Source organism: Danio rerio, chromosome 9 (genome assembly GCF_052040795.2).
Source record: "Danio rerio strain M-AB ecotype USA chromosome 9, GRCz13ab, whole genome shotgun sequence".
In the NCBI taxonomy this organism is placed as follows: Eukaryota; Metazoa; Chordata; class Actinopteri; order Cypriniformes; family Danionidae; genus Danio; species Danio rerio.
The window spans coordinates 13,884,896-13,897,893 of NC_141029.1; the positions used below are offsets into that span (position 1 = coordinate 13,884,896).

At 40.0% G+C, this 12,998-nt stretch overlaps 3 protein-coding genes across 6 annotated transcripts in view; 1 reads left to right on the forward strand and 2 right to left on the reverse strand.

Moving 5' to 3' along the window:
- The window catches only part of LOC141376079 (uncharacterized), a 996,984-nt gene that overhangs the window by 956,275 nt on the left and 27,711 nt on the right, over positions 1–12,998 (reverse strand). The gene's annotated exons all lie outside the window — the stretch shown is intronic.
- zmp:0000000979 overlaps positions 1–12,998 on the reverse strand; it is a 96,134-nt gene that overhangs the window by 16,356 nt on the left and 66,780 nt on the right. For both annotated transcript variants that reach the window (XM_087267544.1, XM_087267543.1), the window contains 2 exons: positions 10,656–10,842; positions 9,998–10,124 (listed from right to left, as the gene is read on the reverse strand). In XM_087267544.1, coding sequence (XP_087123670.1) covers positions 9,998–10,124; positions 10,656–10,842 — 314 coding nt within the window. The remainder of the gene's footprint in view (positions 1–9,997; positions 10,125–10,655; positions 10,843–12,998) is intronic.
- LOC147842291 (uncharacterized) lies at positions 486–8,141 on the forward strand. 3 transcript variants are annotated; one of them, XM_087267565.2, is made up of 3 exons: positions 486–910; positions 3,491–3,648; positions 3,806–8,141. In XM_087267565.2, exon 3 carries the CDS (start codon positions 4,015–4,017, stop codon positions 5,863–5,865), a length of 1,851 nt encoding a protein of 616 aa, XP_087123691.1. In that variant the 5' UTR covers positions 486–910; positions 3,491–3,648; positions 3,806–4,014; the 3' UTR covers positions 5,866–8,141. The 3 variants fall into 3 exon arrangements, with proteins under 3 accessions (XP_087123691.1, XP_087123692.1, XP_087123690.1); XM_087267566.2 differs by having other exon boundaries at positions 3,971–8,141; XM_087267564.2 differs by having other exon boundaries at positions 486–3,648.

Sequence of the window (12,998 nt, forward strand, 5' to 3'; positions counted from 1 at the left end):
AATACACATTCTCAGGCAGACACAGAAGCGATCAGAAACGCTTCCAAAGTTTAATGGACATTTAAGTAAAACAGTTTATTTGAGTAATGTATGTTTACTTTATGTTTCTGTAGGTTTTTGTGTGTACATGTTCCATGTGTTTAACAAAACTGTTATAGATAGTTCTTGAGTAATAGCCCTCAGTGACAAATGAAATCTACAGAATGTTTGTGAAATACTTTGTTTGGTATCGATTGAAAGCTAGGAACATTTTAAATGCATTGGTTTATATGAAGAAACCATACTATGAAAAGTGTTGATGTTATAAGACTTTATTTTAACCACTATGCTATCAAAGCAGCACCCACACCAGGTGTCAACCCGGCCTCCTAGAGGGCAGAATTGGGGTGTGACTCCACCCCGCACCTTATCTGATTGGACAAGTATTGTGTAGACCCAGCCTCTACCAAAGCCTATAAAACTTTGAACAAAGGAATTTCATCGTCGTCTTTTGCCGGTCATCTTTGCCAGTCGTCACCGCCGTCGCTGCCCGGACGTCGCTCTTCTCGTGCTGTGGCCGTTACATCGCCTCGCCGGAAGCCTCGTTACATCACGGAGCAGACCGCGACCTTCACTTGCTGCCGGCTCGACCCCCGATCTGCTTGTGCAACCGCTTCAACAACAAGCCATCGGGTCAACACATCCAAACTCTGAAACTCATCCTAACTACAGGAACCCAGGAAGGACTTCGAACGCCGCCTTGTCCAACATCCGTATCCCTAGCAACCGACTAAGGAAACCCCTCTTCACCGACAAGGGAATTCCATCACGTCACTGAAGTTGCTACGCTGACCAATCAGCTTCGCCGGGATTTCCCTTTGGACCAGTCGAGGAAACCAAATTACATCAGAACGCAAGTAGCACAAACAAGGTTTCTATCCATTGCTGACTCTGGTGTGAATTATGTTTAAGTAGTAAAGAATAGCGAAATTCTCTGCTTTTATGGTTTCTCTCAGGTTGCAATGCTAAGAACGTAGCAAATGCTAGAAGTTGAATCCACTCAGTCATAACTCTCCTCAAACTGCTTGTGAGTGTGTGTATGTATGTGCGTTTGTTTGTTTTACGTAACGTTAGATTAGTACTTTGTGTTGTAGAGTAGCAATAAACTTTTGTTTCGTTTTAAGATCCGTGTTGGTGTGTTGTGTGCTTTATAAGTTAATGCCTCAGCTTCAGATACTGCTACCTTGCTTAATAAATAATTAGATACTGTTTTTTTATTGTTATTGTTGGCCACGTAATAATATAATACAGGATTGCTTTACACTAAACGTTCTATTTGCTGGACAAATACTTAAGTTAAGTGTAAGCTTTAAATAATTCTATGTGAATCATGTTCGAATCTTTGATTCGAATCCCCAAAGTTTAAACATGATTTAAACCAAAGAGCTGATTCTTACATAGTGGTGGAGAATGCGGGCAAGCAGATCTAACTTTTAAAGCACAAAACCCAGAAATCACGTTGTTAATCTTTTCTATTTTTGTCCGGAAAGAATAGATTAGAAAGAACAGAAGTTTTGTTACTGCACAATTTCATTGTGGTACCATTTGTTTTATTGCTTGACTGCGTTTAGTGTTGTTAAGAAAGTAAAACTTAATTTAAGTTGTCCGCCGAGACAAACTGTAAGCCACTCTAAAGCGCATGTAGAGAAAGACAAAGCGTATTCCTTTGTGCTTATCTCATAACGTTATATAAGGCCTTCACAGTATGATTTCGTACGCCGCGATTCCCGGATGGAAACTCAGCTGTGTTTTCTCCTGGTAACTGATTTAGCATAGCTAACTAAATTCTTGTTGCCCTGTAATTTACTAAGACTTAGTGAATTATTTAAAACGCGGAGCTCAGAGAGAGCTGCCTAGCGTAGTTTATAGGAGAAGTTTTTAAATTGATCAATCAAAATTGTGGTTTGAATCCACGGATGTGTTTGCAGTCTAAACAGACTTAACACAGAGTGCTGAGATCCCCCATATCTCTGTCACGATTTGTATTAATCTCAGAAATCCTGTTGATTAATTTTGTCTCACTTTCATAAGTTGAGAATCGTTCAGTACTGTTAAGATATAAAATCTAACTAGTGCTTTTTGCTTGAACAGTGTGAGATGCGCCGCCATCTCAAGTGATACTGTGAAATTTGCTATTATTCCACTTTGTGGTCGTTGCCATAGCAGCAACCTTGGTCCGGAAGTACAGAGAGACTTGCCGGAATTACATTCAAGCGCGCATGTGCAGTCCGCCAGCGCCAGCTTGAATTGTAAACAAAGAGCATAGCGTGAAGCTAAGCTAAACTAACGCTAACGCGTTTGCATTGAAGTCTATGCATTTCCAGTAGCAGCGAAGGCTAATAGATAGCACGTAGCATTTAGTGGTCTTTAATGCATTGCATGGCTGATGTTTGAAATAACTCTTGCATCTAAGTTGTTTCTCTTTACTCACCTTGGAAAAGTTAACAAACGCAAAGTTAATAAAGTGTGCACAATCTAACTGCTGAGTTTAATCACTACTGTTTTATTTTATTTTTGTTTTTCCTGCTGTACCTGGCCTGTTGAATCTAATCAGTTTGAACTCACATAAGCTGTTGGTTTTATTAGTGATGAATTATAGTTTTGTTTTCATGACTATAAAATAATGCTCTCTGACCTGTTCAAGAATAAGTACTTTTTCCATTCATCAACATCTAGGAACACCCATGTCCTGTAACTGTTGATTTATACGGATAAGACTCACTGATTAAATAAATTGTAATTGTTTAATTTAATGATAAACTGCATTAAATGTTACTCTAACCAACTTCATTGTTTTGAAATTTTAATTTCATTAATGGTTCATTTATGCATGGCTTTATCATTTTAGCAATAATTAATAATTTAATTTAGTCATAAGTGTTCTTATCAATCTTAATGATAACTTATAAAAGTTATTACCACGTTAAAGATTTAAAGTTAAGTTCAATTCAAAATTGAATTTAGTCTATTAAATTTAGTTTATTTTAAGCCTGCTTACAGACAGTGCTCCCCCTGCTGCTTCATTGATGCAATTGGACAGTCCAGCCCAGTGAGCTGTAATGGTACCAACCTAAGCCATCATTGAGCCTAGTCTTAGAGCAGTAGCCCTCCAATTAGCCAACTTCAAAAGGAAAATTCAGATTTTTCTAATACGTAGGCTAAGTGGTTACTATATAACACAATAAAACCAACCCTTTTTGAGTATCAACTCAACAGTGCCATTGTTTTGACATCCTTAATTACACCTAATGCTAAGAGAAAACTAACTCCTTTGTTATCTCTTTCAACTAACTATCTTCTTTTTACTGGACTATTGATGCTGGTTTAAGGATTGTGCTTGTGAGAGTCAAAAAGCAGAGAATTTTAGAAACATTTAATAGATGTTTGGGACACTTGAACACTTTTAATTGTTGAAATTGTCTGATCTCACCCCTCCTTTCTCACTCATCAGGTCACCAAGAAGATAGGCGTCGTTAGATCCAATTCTAAACACGCATCCAGAAACAATTTATTTGGTGTAAGGAGTCAATCCTATTCAGAAGCCAATACTGTTATTGTTGTCCTACTTTCTGTCACTTCAGAAGAAAGTTAACAGCAACCACAGTCCTGGTGTTTAGAAATCTTATTTTTATATTTAACAAAAGCTAAAGGAACCCTCTCTCTAGGAAAGTGGAAACTACAGATTTTCACCCTACTCCTTAGTCTCCTTATCACTTTTGTTTTCTTTGTTCTCTCACTGTGTCTGTGCTACTGACTCTTTCCACAGAGACTACCAGTTAGACACGCATACCCATCAGAGGGCCACAGTTCCAGAGAACCACACATCACTCAACATTAGAACACACTTAACATTGCACATTAACATTTCTCCTTGTCTGTTTGCTTTGTTCTACCTTGTTTTTTTTCTTTCTCCTCTCTATCTCTCTTCAAGGTCTGTGTCAGTTAAAATCCTAAGTCCTCCCCCCGCTGCAAAACATGGCTCACTCCAAAGATCCTGTTGGCCACTGGAAGGACCTGGAAACATGGCTGAGCGTTGTAACAGGCAGTCTCCTCCCTAAAGCTGCCGAAACACTGCAGCCCCTGACGCAAAACCAACTGGATGAGAACATAGACAGCATCATGAAGCAAGACCCAAGTCAAAGCTTCAACCACAAGGAGCTGGCCAAAATCACTGGTACTCTGAGTCACACACTCATAGCCACCCTCAAATTGAGTGACAGACACGCCTCCCAACTCCAACACAAGCTGACACGCCTGCAAGCCCGCATCGAGCAGCTAAAGCTAGAGGCTCAGGAACGTCTGGAACAACCAAATGAGGTGGATGAAAGTACCACAGAGGAGATCGACAAACTACAAGAAGCCCTAACAGCCATCACAGAAGAAAGAGAACAAGCCAGAGCAGACCACGCTGACGTCGCTAACAAGCTAGATTACGCTGAACAGCTACTGAAGGAAGCGAAGGTGGACTTAAGAGACAAGAAGGCCAGAATCAAAGCCCTTGAAACTCACCTGAGCGAAGCAAGAAAGGAGATCGACAGACTAATGCAGGAAGTGGATGACATCAAAGAGGAATCCGCCAGTGAACTCAGGCATGCCTATGCACTGCGCTATGAACCTCCAAAGACAAGATGTGAACCAGCTTCGCCCCTGCCAAGCAGGACAGGATCCCCTGTCCCTGAGCTCTCACCTATTGAAAGAGGTGAGAAACCATGCCGAAGATCTTCGCCAACACCTTCTGAAGAGCCTTACCTTACCCCACAGCGACGAGAGCCTGTGATAGCCAGTCACAGATCGTCATACAGTCTGGACCTTAAAGACCTTGACAAGCTGGCCAGAAACATTGGCAAGTTTACTCCAAGTGTGTCAGGTGGTTTGGAGGTCCACGCTTATTTGCAAGACATTGATTTCCATCTGGAAATGAGACCCAATGTCTCTGATAAAGAAAGACTGTATTTGCTTCGAGCCACATCCAGCACGGAGGTGCGCAGATTCCTGGACCGACAACCGGCTCGGGTAAAGAATGATTACCGCTTGCTCCAAGAAGCCCTCATCAGAGAGTTTGCAAACCCTGAATCAGATCAAGGACTGTTAGGTGCTCTGGAGACAAAACAAGCTCGCAACGAGTCCCCACATGCTTACTACAACCGACTCAGGCAAGCCTTTTTCGGAACTCGCAACGAACCGAATATGGAAGAAGACCTGAACTTTAAGATTCTCTTCCTGAGAAACCTCCATCCTGCAGTAAGCCAACATCTCGGAGTACTCGCATGCCCACGAACAATGAGCATCCAGCAATTGCGAGATTTGACACAGAAAGCCCACGACAAACAAAAGATGGTGTTAGAGAAAAACACTAAAACTGCCACAGTTTTTGACTTTAACACCCATCCAGAACTGGCACTAGAGGGTGCCCAACGCCCAAACAGCGTGAGACCACCATCCCCAGCGTGGAATGCGTCTTCGTCCAATAGACAACGGAACTCCTACGATGACACAAGACCTAAACAAAGGAACAGTCACTGGGATGGACCGCGTGGACAACGACGCTCACCTGAACACCACCGGGAAAGAAACCAATGGGGGTCAAACAAAAGCTGGTCACCATCTAAGGGAAGACATCAAAAACCTGGATCATCAAGTCCAAGGAGTCAACGAAGGTACTCCAAAAACTTCCACCCTGACAACGCTCAGAATCAATCCCAGCAAGAGGAAAATGCCCCACCGGGATTTGACCCTCAAGAACTGGTAAAATTGATGATGAAAGAGTTTCTCAAATGCATAGAAGAGGACAGGAAACGGGAAAAGGAAAAAGCAGATTCAGCCTGACTAGTCGCCGAGCGGAGAAGCAACAATCACCTGAACCAACAAACACTTGCAGATGAAAGCCCTCAGGTTTCCAAAAGTGCCGTTCTGGTCGTCTGCCACTCCTCCGACAAACCTCAGTTCAGTCCTGAAACCCTTCCTGACCCATGCCAAACTCCGGTACCTCCATTACTAGATGAACATTTGACAGCTCCGTCATCATTGAACAACAAATGGGGGAGGACCACAACTTGACACAGATCAACTGTTCTACCCTCTTCACACTAACATAACCTTTGACATTCTAGGGAAACACCTAGTTAAACACAACACTAATACTTTCTCCTCTACAGCACTGCTAGAACAACTTCTAGTAGAGAGGATCCACTCCACATTTGCAACACTGTTTTGCTGGTTTTTAACCTACCTTGTTTTGTTGCATCACTGTGCCCCTTCATTTCCTTTCTCTCTCTCTCCCTAACTAATTTGCAGTTCCAGTCCCCTCTACAGGGAACTCCTGCAAATTCATGCATAGGGCCTAAAAGTAGGATTGACTCCTTCTCCCAAATAGTGTCAATTGCTGCAGAATTATTGCTTATTTAAGTTGGAGCTAGCGCCATTCCATACTTGCAATGAAGTAAACTAGCTAAATAACTAAATTTGAATTATTTCAGGCAATGTTACACTACACCTTGTGTTCCTAACACGAACAATTTAAGCTAAAACCTGCACCAGAACTCAGTCTATGGAATGGAAATGTGGTTTGTGTCTTGTGTGTCTGTTCTCTCTCTACCTATGCCTCTTGTTCCAGTGTCTGCCGATGTTCATGCCAGGAACATCACCATCCAAATGGGGGATGTAGTGAGTCAACGGATCGTTCCAGAACCGAACAAGCCACAGACCATGTTATCCTTAAAAGATTGGTTGGTGCCTACGAGTCTGAGATTGATTTCATTTTCAAAGCAATCCACAGGCACCCAGCAAAAGGCAAATCCACAGGATACCTAGCCAGTCAACATCACAGTTGCGTGTTAATTAACTTTACACCCTAAAACAATAAGAGGCTCTACAATCAAAAACCCACCAAACCGGTTTGAGAAGTACCTTTTGGTTCGCTTGTCCTTTGGCGTCTGCAAGGAATACACATTCTCAGGCAGACACAGAAGCGATCAGAAACGCTTCCAAAGTTTAATGGACATTTAAGTAAAACAGTTTATTTGAGTAATGTATGTTTACTTTATGTTTCTGTAGGTTTTTGTGTGTACATGTTCCATGTGTTTAACAAAACTGTTATAGATAGTTCTTGAGTAATAGCCCTCAGTGACAAATGAAATCTACAGAATGTTTGTGAAATACTTTGTTTGGTATCGATTGAAAGCTAGGAACATTTTAAATGCATTGGTTTATATGAAGAAACCATACTATGAAAAGTGTTGATGTTATAAGACTTTATTTTAACCACTATGCTATCAAAGCAGCACCCACACCAGGTGTCAACCCGGCCTCCTAGAGGGCAGAATTGGGGTGTGACTCCACCCCGCACCTTATCTGATTGGACAAGTATTGTGTAGACCCAGCCTCTACCAAAGCCTATAAAACTTTGAACAAAGGAATTTCATCGTCGTCTTTTGCCGGTCATCTTTGCCAGTCGTCACCGCCGTCACTGCCCGGACGTCGCTCTTCTCGTGCTGTGGCCGTTACATCGCCTCGCCGGAAGCCTCGTTACATCACGGAGCAGACCGCGACCTTCACTTGCTGCCGGCTCGACCCCCGATCTGCTTGTGCAACCGCTTCAACAACAAGCCATCGGGTCAACACATCCAAACTCTGAAACTCATCCTAACTACAGGAACCCAGGAAGGACTTCGAACGCCGCCTTGTCCAACATCCGTATCCCTAGCAACCGACTAAGGAAACCCCTCTTCACCGACAAGGGAATTCCATCACGTCACTGAAGTTGCTACGCTGACCAATCAGCTTCGCCGGGATTTCCCTTTGGACCAGTCGAGGAAACCAAATTACATCAGAACGCAAGTAGCACAAACAAGGTTTCTATCCATTGCTGACTCTGGTGTGAATTATGTTTAAGTAGTAAAGAATAGCGAAATTCTCTGCTTTTATGGTTTCTCTCAGGTTGCAATGCTAAGAACGTAGCAAATGCTAGAAGTTGAATCCACTCAGTCATAACTCTCCTCAAACTGCTTGTGAGTGTGTGTATGTATGTGCGTTTGTTTGTTTTACGTAACGTTAGATTAGTACTTTGTGTTGTAGAGTAGCAATAAACTTTTGTTTCGTTTTAAGATCCGTGTTGGTGTGTTGTGTGCTTTATAAGTTAATGCCTCAGCTTCAGATACTGCTACCTTGCTTAATAAATAATTAGATACTGTTTTTTTATTGTTATTGTTGGCCACGTAATAATATAATACAGGATTGCTTTACACTAAACGTTCTATTTGCTGGACAAATACTTAAGTTAAGTGTAAGCTTTAAATAATTCTATGTGAATCATGTTCGAATCTTTGATTCGAATCCCCAAAGTTTAAACATGATTTAAACCAAAGAGCTGATTCTTACATCAATGAGACTGAGACGCTTCAAATCAACAACTCTCACTCTGGAGAGTCACTTCGCGCATATCAGTAGGTGGCGGTAGTGCGTTTGGATGTCACCATACGAAAACAACAAGAAGAAGTATCACGGCGTGTTTTCGGCACAGTTTGGGAATGTTTTCTATCTTTTTTGTGTTGAAATACTTAATTTTAAATCTTGCTTCATAGTATTGTCATTTAAAAAATTTAATTTAAACAACAATATTGAACAAGAAATTTACTAGCTGATTTAACAAGACATAATTTTGTTAAAGTAAAGCTTTAGTGCTACACTGAGTAAATTAGAATCATTTTAATTAGAATAACACAATACAAACATTTTGAGTCAATTAGTTGCAAAGAAGTTAGACTGACATATTGAAACCATGTTTTATCTACAAATGTGCTTTGTGTTCATACAACATGTTCAAAGCAGTTCAGGTTTACTTGATTGGATTAGATGCATAAAGGCTGCCACGATTAAATCATGTTCATTCAACAGGTTTTTTTTTGAGTGTATCTTAAATTGCACACTACAAAGTATCGTACCAACACATGTGAAAAACATTGCTATTAATTTATAATTGATAAAATGGGTTAATTGTATATTTAAATACTATATTTTTTTCACAGTGATCTTCTGGCTCATGATGATGACTGGCTTATTAGCCGTTTCAGATTTCCAAGAGCTATCCTCTTGGAGCTCTGTGCTGAGTTGGGTGCAAATTTGGAAAGAGAGACAGCAAGGAGGCTCCAAGGTGGCAGGGTGCACCCAAGGTGAGTGTCTTCTTGGTGAGTGAAGTATTTAAAGATATTATTCCAGCTAAGTTTTTATTTTCATTTTATTTTACTGAGTGTAATTATTTAACTTCATATAAGGAGACTGCGGTTATCCATTAAAGATGTGGCTGTTAACCCCCCTCAACAACCCACAAACTGACCCAGAGCGCAGCTACAATGATGCCCATTCTCGCACTCAGTCAGTTGTAGAGCGGGCAATTGGGCAGTTGAAATGCCGGTGGCGCTGCCTTGATAAGAGCAGAAGGGTGCTGCTATACCGGCCCAACAAAGTGTTCCTCTAATACATCTTTGTCTCCCACAGACACGGATACTACTCCAGACAGTAAAGTGTCGCCCACAATTGAGGCAACTCTCTCCTCAAAGGGTGTTAGTTCAGCATCCCCTGTTCCCTTGCATGTTCGGAACAGTCGTTGTTGAATGAGATGCGGAACAGTCGGTTGAAATTTAAACTGATTCATTAATGACGAGTAAATGTCATACAGTGGTCGTCTATGCCGCCTAAGCACAACCTAAAGCAACAGCCGTTTAAATAGCAACACTATAACACCGTTGTGACAACCTTTAGCAACAACGTAGATTCTCAACCTTTTTACAAGGCTGCTACAACGTTGTAGGAGGGTCGCTACTTTGAGTCAACGTTGTGTGTTTGTTGGGTACCTTTGGTAGCCAAAATAAAAAAAAAATCATGCTGTACAGTATAAAATGTTAACAGAATATGATTGATTTTTAAAATCTGGTCCTTGAAAGGACAACTAACACAAACTCACCTACAACAAATGCCGGCTGACCCTTTTTCTTCTTTTTAGCTTTCAATAAGGAGTTCTTGGTCTTACTATGGTCCACTTTTTCTTCTTCAGTCTCTTCAATTTTCACTTTTTCTGTTTTCATTTTCTTCTGTAGATTGAGAGCATATTATTGCAAATACAAGGCATGCTAAATATGAGAAAACATATAAAGTGGTAAATAAAAAGGATGTAAATGAATTTTACATTTAACCTTTAAATCATTTGCTGAAAAACATTGTTTTATATCATATGTGCTAAAAAGTAAAATACATCATTAACGATGATGTAAAAGTACACAATTAACTCATGTGCAAAGTATATTCCTAATTTTTACATTTTTAGTACAATTGAGTGACTAGGAAAAGAAAATTGTCCAACGTGTCCTTCTGTTTTTATATGTCTAAACATATAAGGTAGAACAAAGGCCAAATTCAGTCAGGAAAACACTTGTTGAGATTCAGGAAATGGATATAAGAAAACAGAAAAACTCTGAAAGTACTTCTCTTCTTATCCAAAAACAAAGTCAAGCATCTTCAGTTTTTTTGTTAATAGTTTGAGCAAAAGTTCAAGAGGTTAAACAGTAAATCATTTTTTTCACCACCTTCACAAATAGCATATGGACTTATAGCATATATCTTACTTTCTTTGAGGTAGAAGAGGGAACATCAGGGACACTTGTATTTTGGGTCTCAGCATCTTCCTGAATTTGAACAGTTTTCCCCTTTGATTTGCCTGTTTGCTTGTTAGTCGTCTTATTTTTCTTCACTCTCTCCAGCAGCTTGTCTTCTGTATCATCTCTACCACGTGAACTTTTTGATTGTTCCTTTCTGTCAAAAAGTAACAACAGAGTATATGTGATATTAAAGGGATCATGATATGAATAATTAAAGTTGTCTTGATCTTTTTAATTTTAAGAGGTCTTTTTTTTATTAAACATCCTGCAAGTTTCAATACTTCAATTGCCCTAATTGTTATGCACAATGCATTTATTTATTCAGACTATGAAGATGTCTCGTTTGCAAGTGGGGTGGTGTGTGACATCACAGTGGTATGTAAAGACAGCCTTCAGAGCACAGGCTCCGCCCACTCATATTCAGTAACTTGAAGTGATTATAATCACTGCTGCTCTACAGTGAATGACGTGTACATTCTCACATGCAACTGAATCTATTGACACACAAGACACATTAAAGAGTGACACATTTCGCTTTGGACGTCTGGTTTAAAGAGCTCGTTTCAGGAGGATCTCAGAATCAGGAAAAAAGAGATGGTCTACTGATGTCACATATCGTTTTGGAGTATTAGATATTGTGCATTGAATAAATCAGTTAATAATGTCATAATTATCATAATCTCAGATGAGAAGTGCATCATGTCATGCCATGTCTTTTGCCAAGTTCTAAACATTGTTTTCCGTTTGGTGTCTGTCCGTGGCAAATAGAAAAAAAAAAGTAAAGATGTGGTGCGCCGTGGCAGTGCTTCTCATCCTGTGTGAGAGGCAGGAGGAGGCTGTTTGCCTGATGTTTATTAAACAGTTCGCTGATTAGTTTATTATTGGAAAGCTAAGCGACAAAGTTTGTGTTTGGGTATTAAATTTAACCCAGTATTTGTTGCTTCCCTTTTTGTCATTCACTTTTTGCTTATTGAATTTATTTATTGCATCATTTACATTTTATATGCTGGCAATATTTGTTGTTTTATGCAAGTCTTTTGTTAGTTACGAAAGGTATACTTAGAATGGATATTTGTATATTCACTTCTTGCTAATAATTTTTCACTGATGTTACATTTTTTGTTGTTTGAGTAAAAAATAAATACATTTTTTGCTGTTGAATCTTTAATCTGTTTGCTACTGTAAATGAACAAAATATGTTTTAATCACTCTAGAAGGAAGCAAAGTAGGAAATACAGTTAAGTAGAAGAAATGTGGCAAATCTTTAAGCTTCTAATTCAATAATTGTTTTTAATAAGTAATATAAGCATTGTGGGAAATCAGATTAAAAGTTAGATTGTCTACATTTGCTGGTTTGCAATGGCAGTACTTCACTACTCACAGCAAGGTAGGGCTCCAAAATGATTTTGCTCTGGGCCCCCAGATGTACAGAGCCAGCCCTTAGTGCGAGTCTTAGAACCCAGCACACCATCACAGCATTTATGCCTCGTTTCCACTGATAGCCCTTTTCCACAGAGTGGTACGGTATGGCACAGTATGATCCGGTATACTTTTATGTCCATTTCCACTTTCAAAAGGTAATAAAAAGTGAACCATATCATATCACTTTTGAGTACCCTTTTCAAATGGTAGGAAAACAAATACTATGGAACTCAATCTCCATTCTCCAAATTCTTCAAAATATCATCTGTTGTGTTTAACAGAAGAAAGTCAAATGGTTTTTAAACAAGTGTGAGTAACTTTACTCAAAAGGGTGAGTAAATGTGGTGAAATATCCCTTTAAGGAACATTAAAATAACTGTAAAATATCAATGTCGTGATGTCTTTAATGAGAATGAAGTGGAGAAGAGTGTCGGAAGTAAAGATATAGGCCAGACGGAGTGATAAGAGCTCAGATGTGAAGCGATACTCTAATCTCCATTCTCTGCTTTATTTCTGCTCGCAGAGCCTGAGAAGAGTTTCACCCTGAAACCTGAGCCACAATCAAAGAGCACCAGAGACCGGAATGGATGGAGTGACGACAGAGGAATGCAAACAGTGATTAGACAGGATATTAATGAGTCCCAAAAACCTCGGAGCCAGGCTGAGTGACCTCTAGTTGACCTCTGACCTGAAGCCGCAGCCTGTTTTGTGTACACCAAAACACAACAGGAACGCAAGCAGGATGATGATTGAGGAGGTAGGAAGTGATGAAGCGGCGGAAAGCGAGAGGGAGGAGCTCAGGGAAATTAAAAGGACGTTTGGGGGATTGATTGTCCAGAAATTACAGAGAGCACTAGGCTGTATTTATTATTAAAAACCCTCTAATCA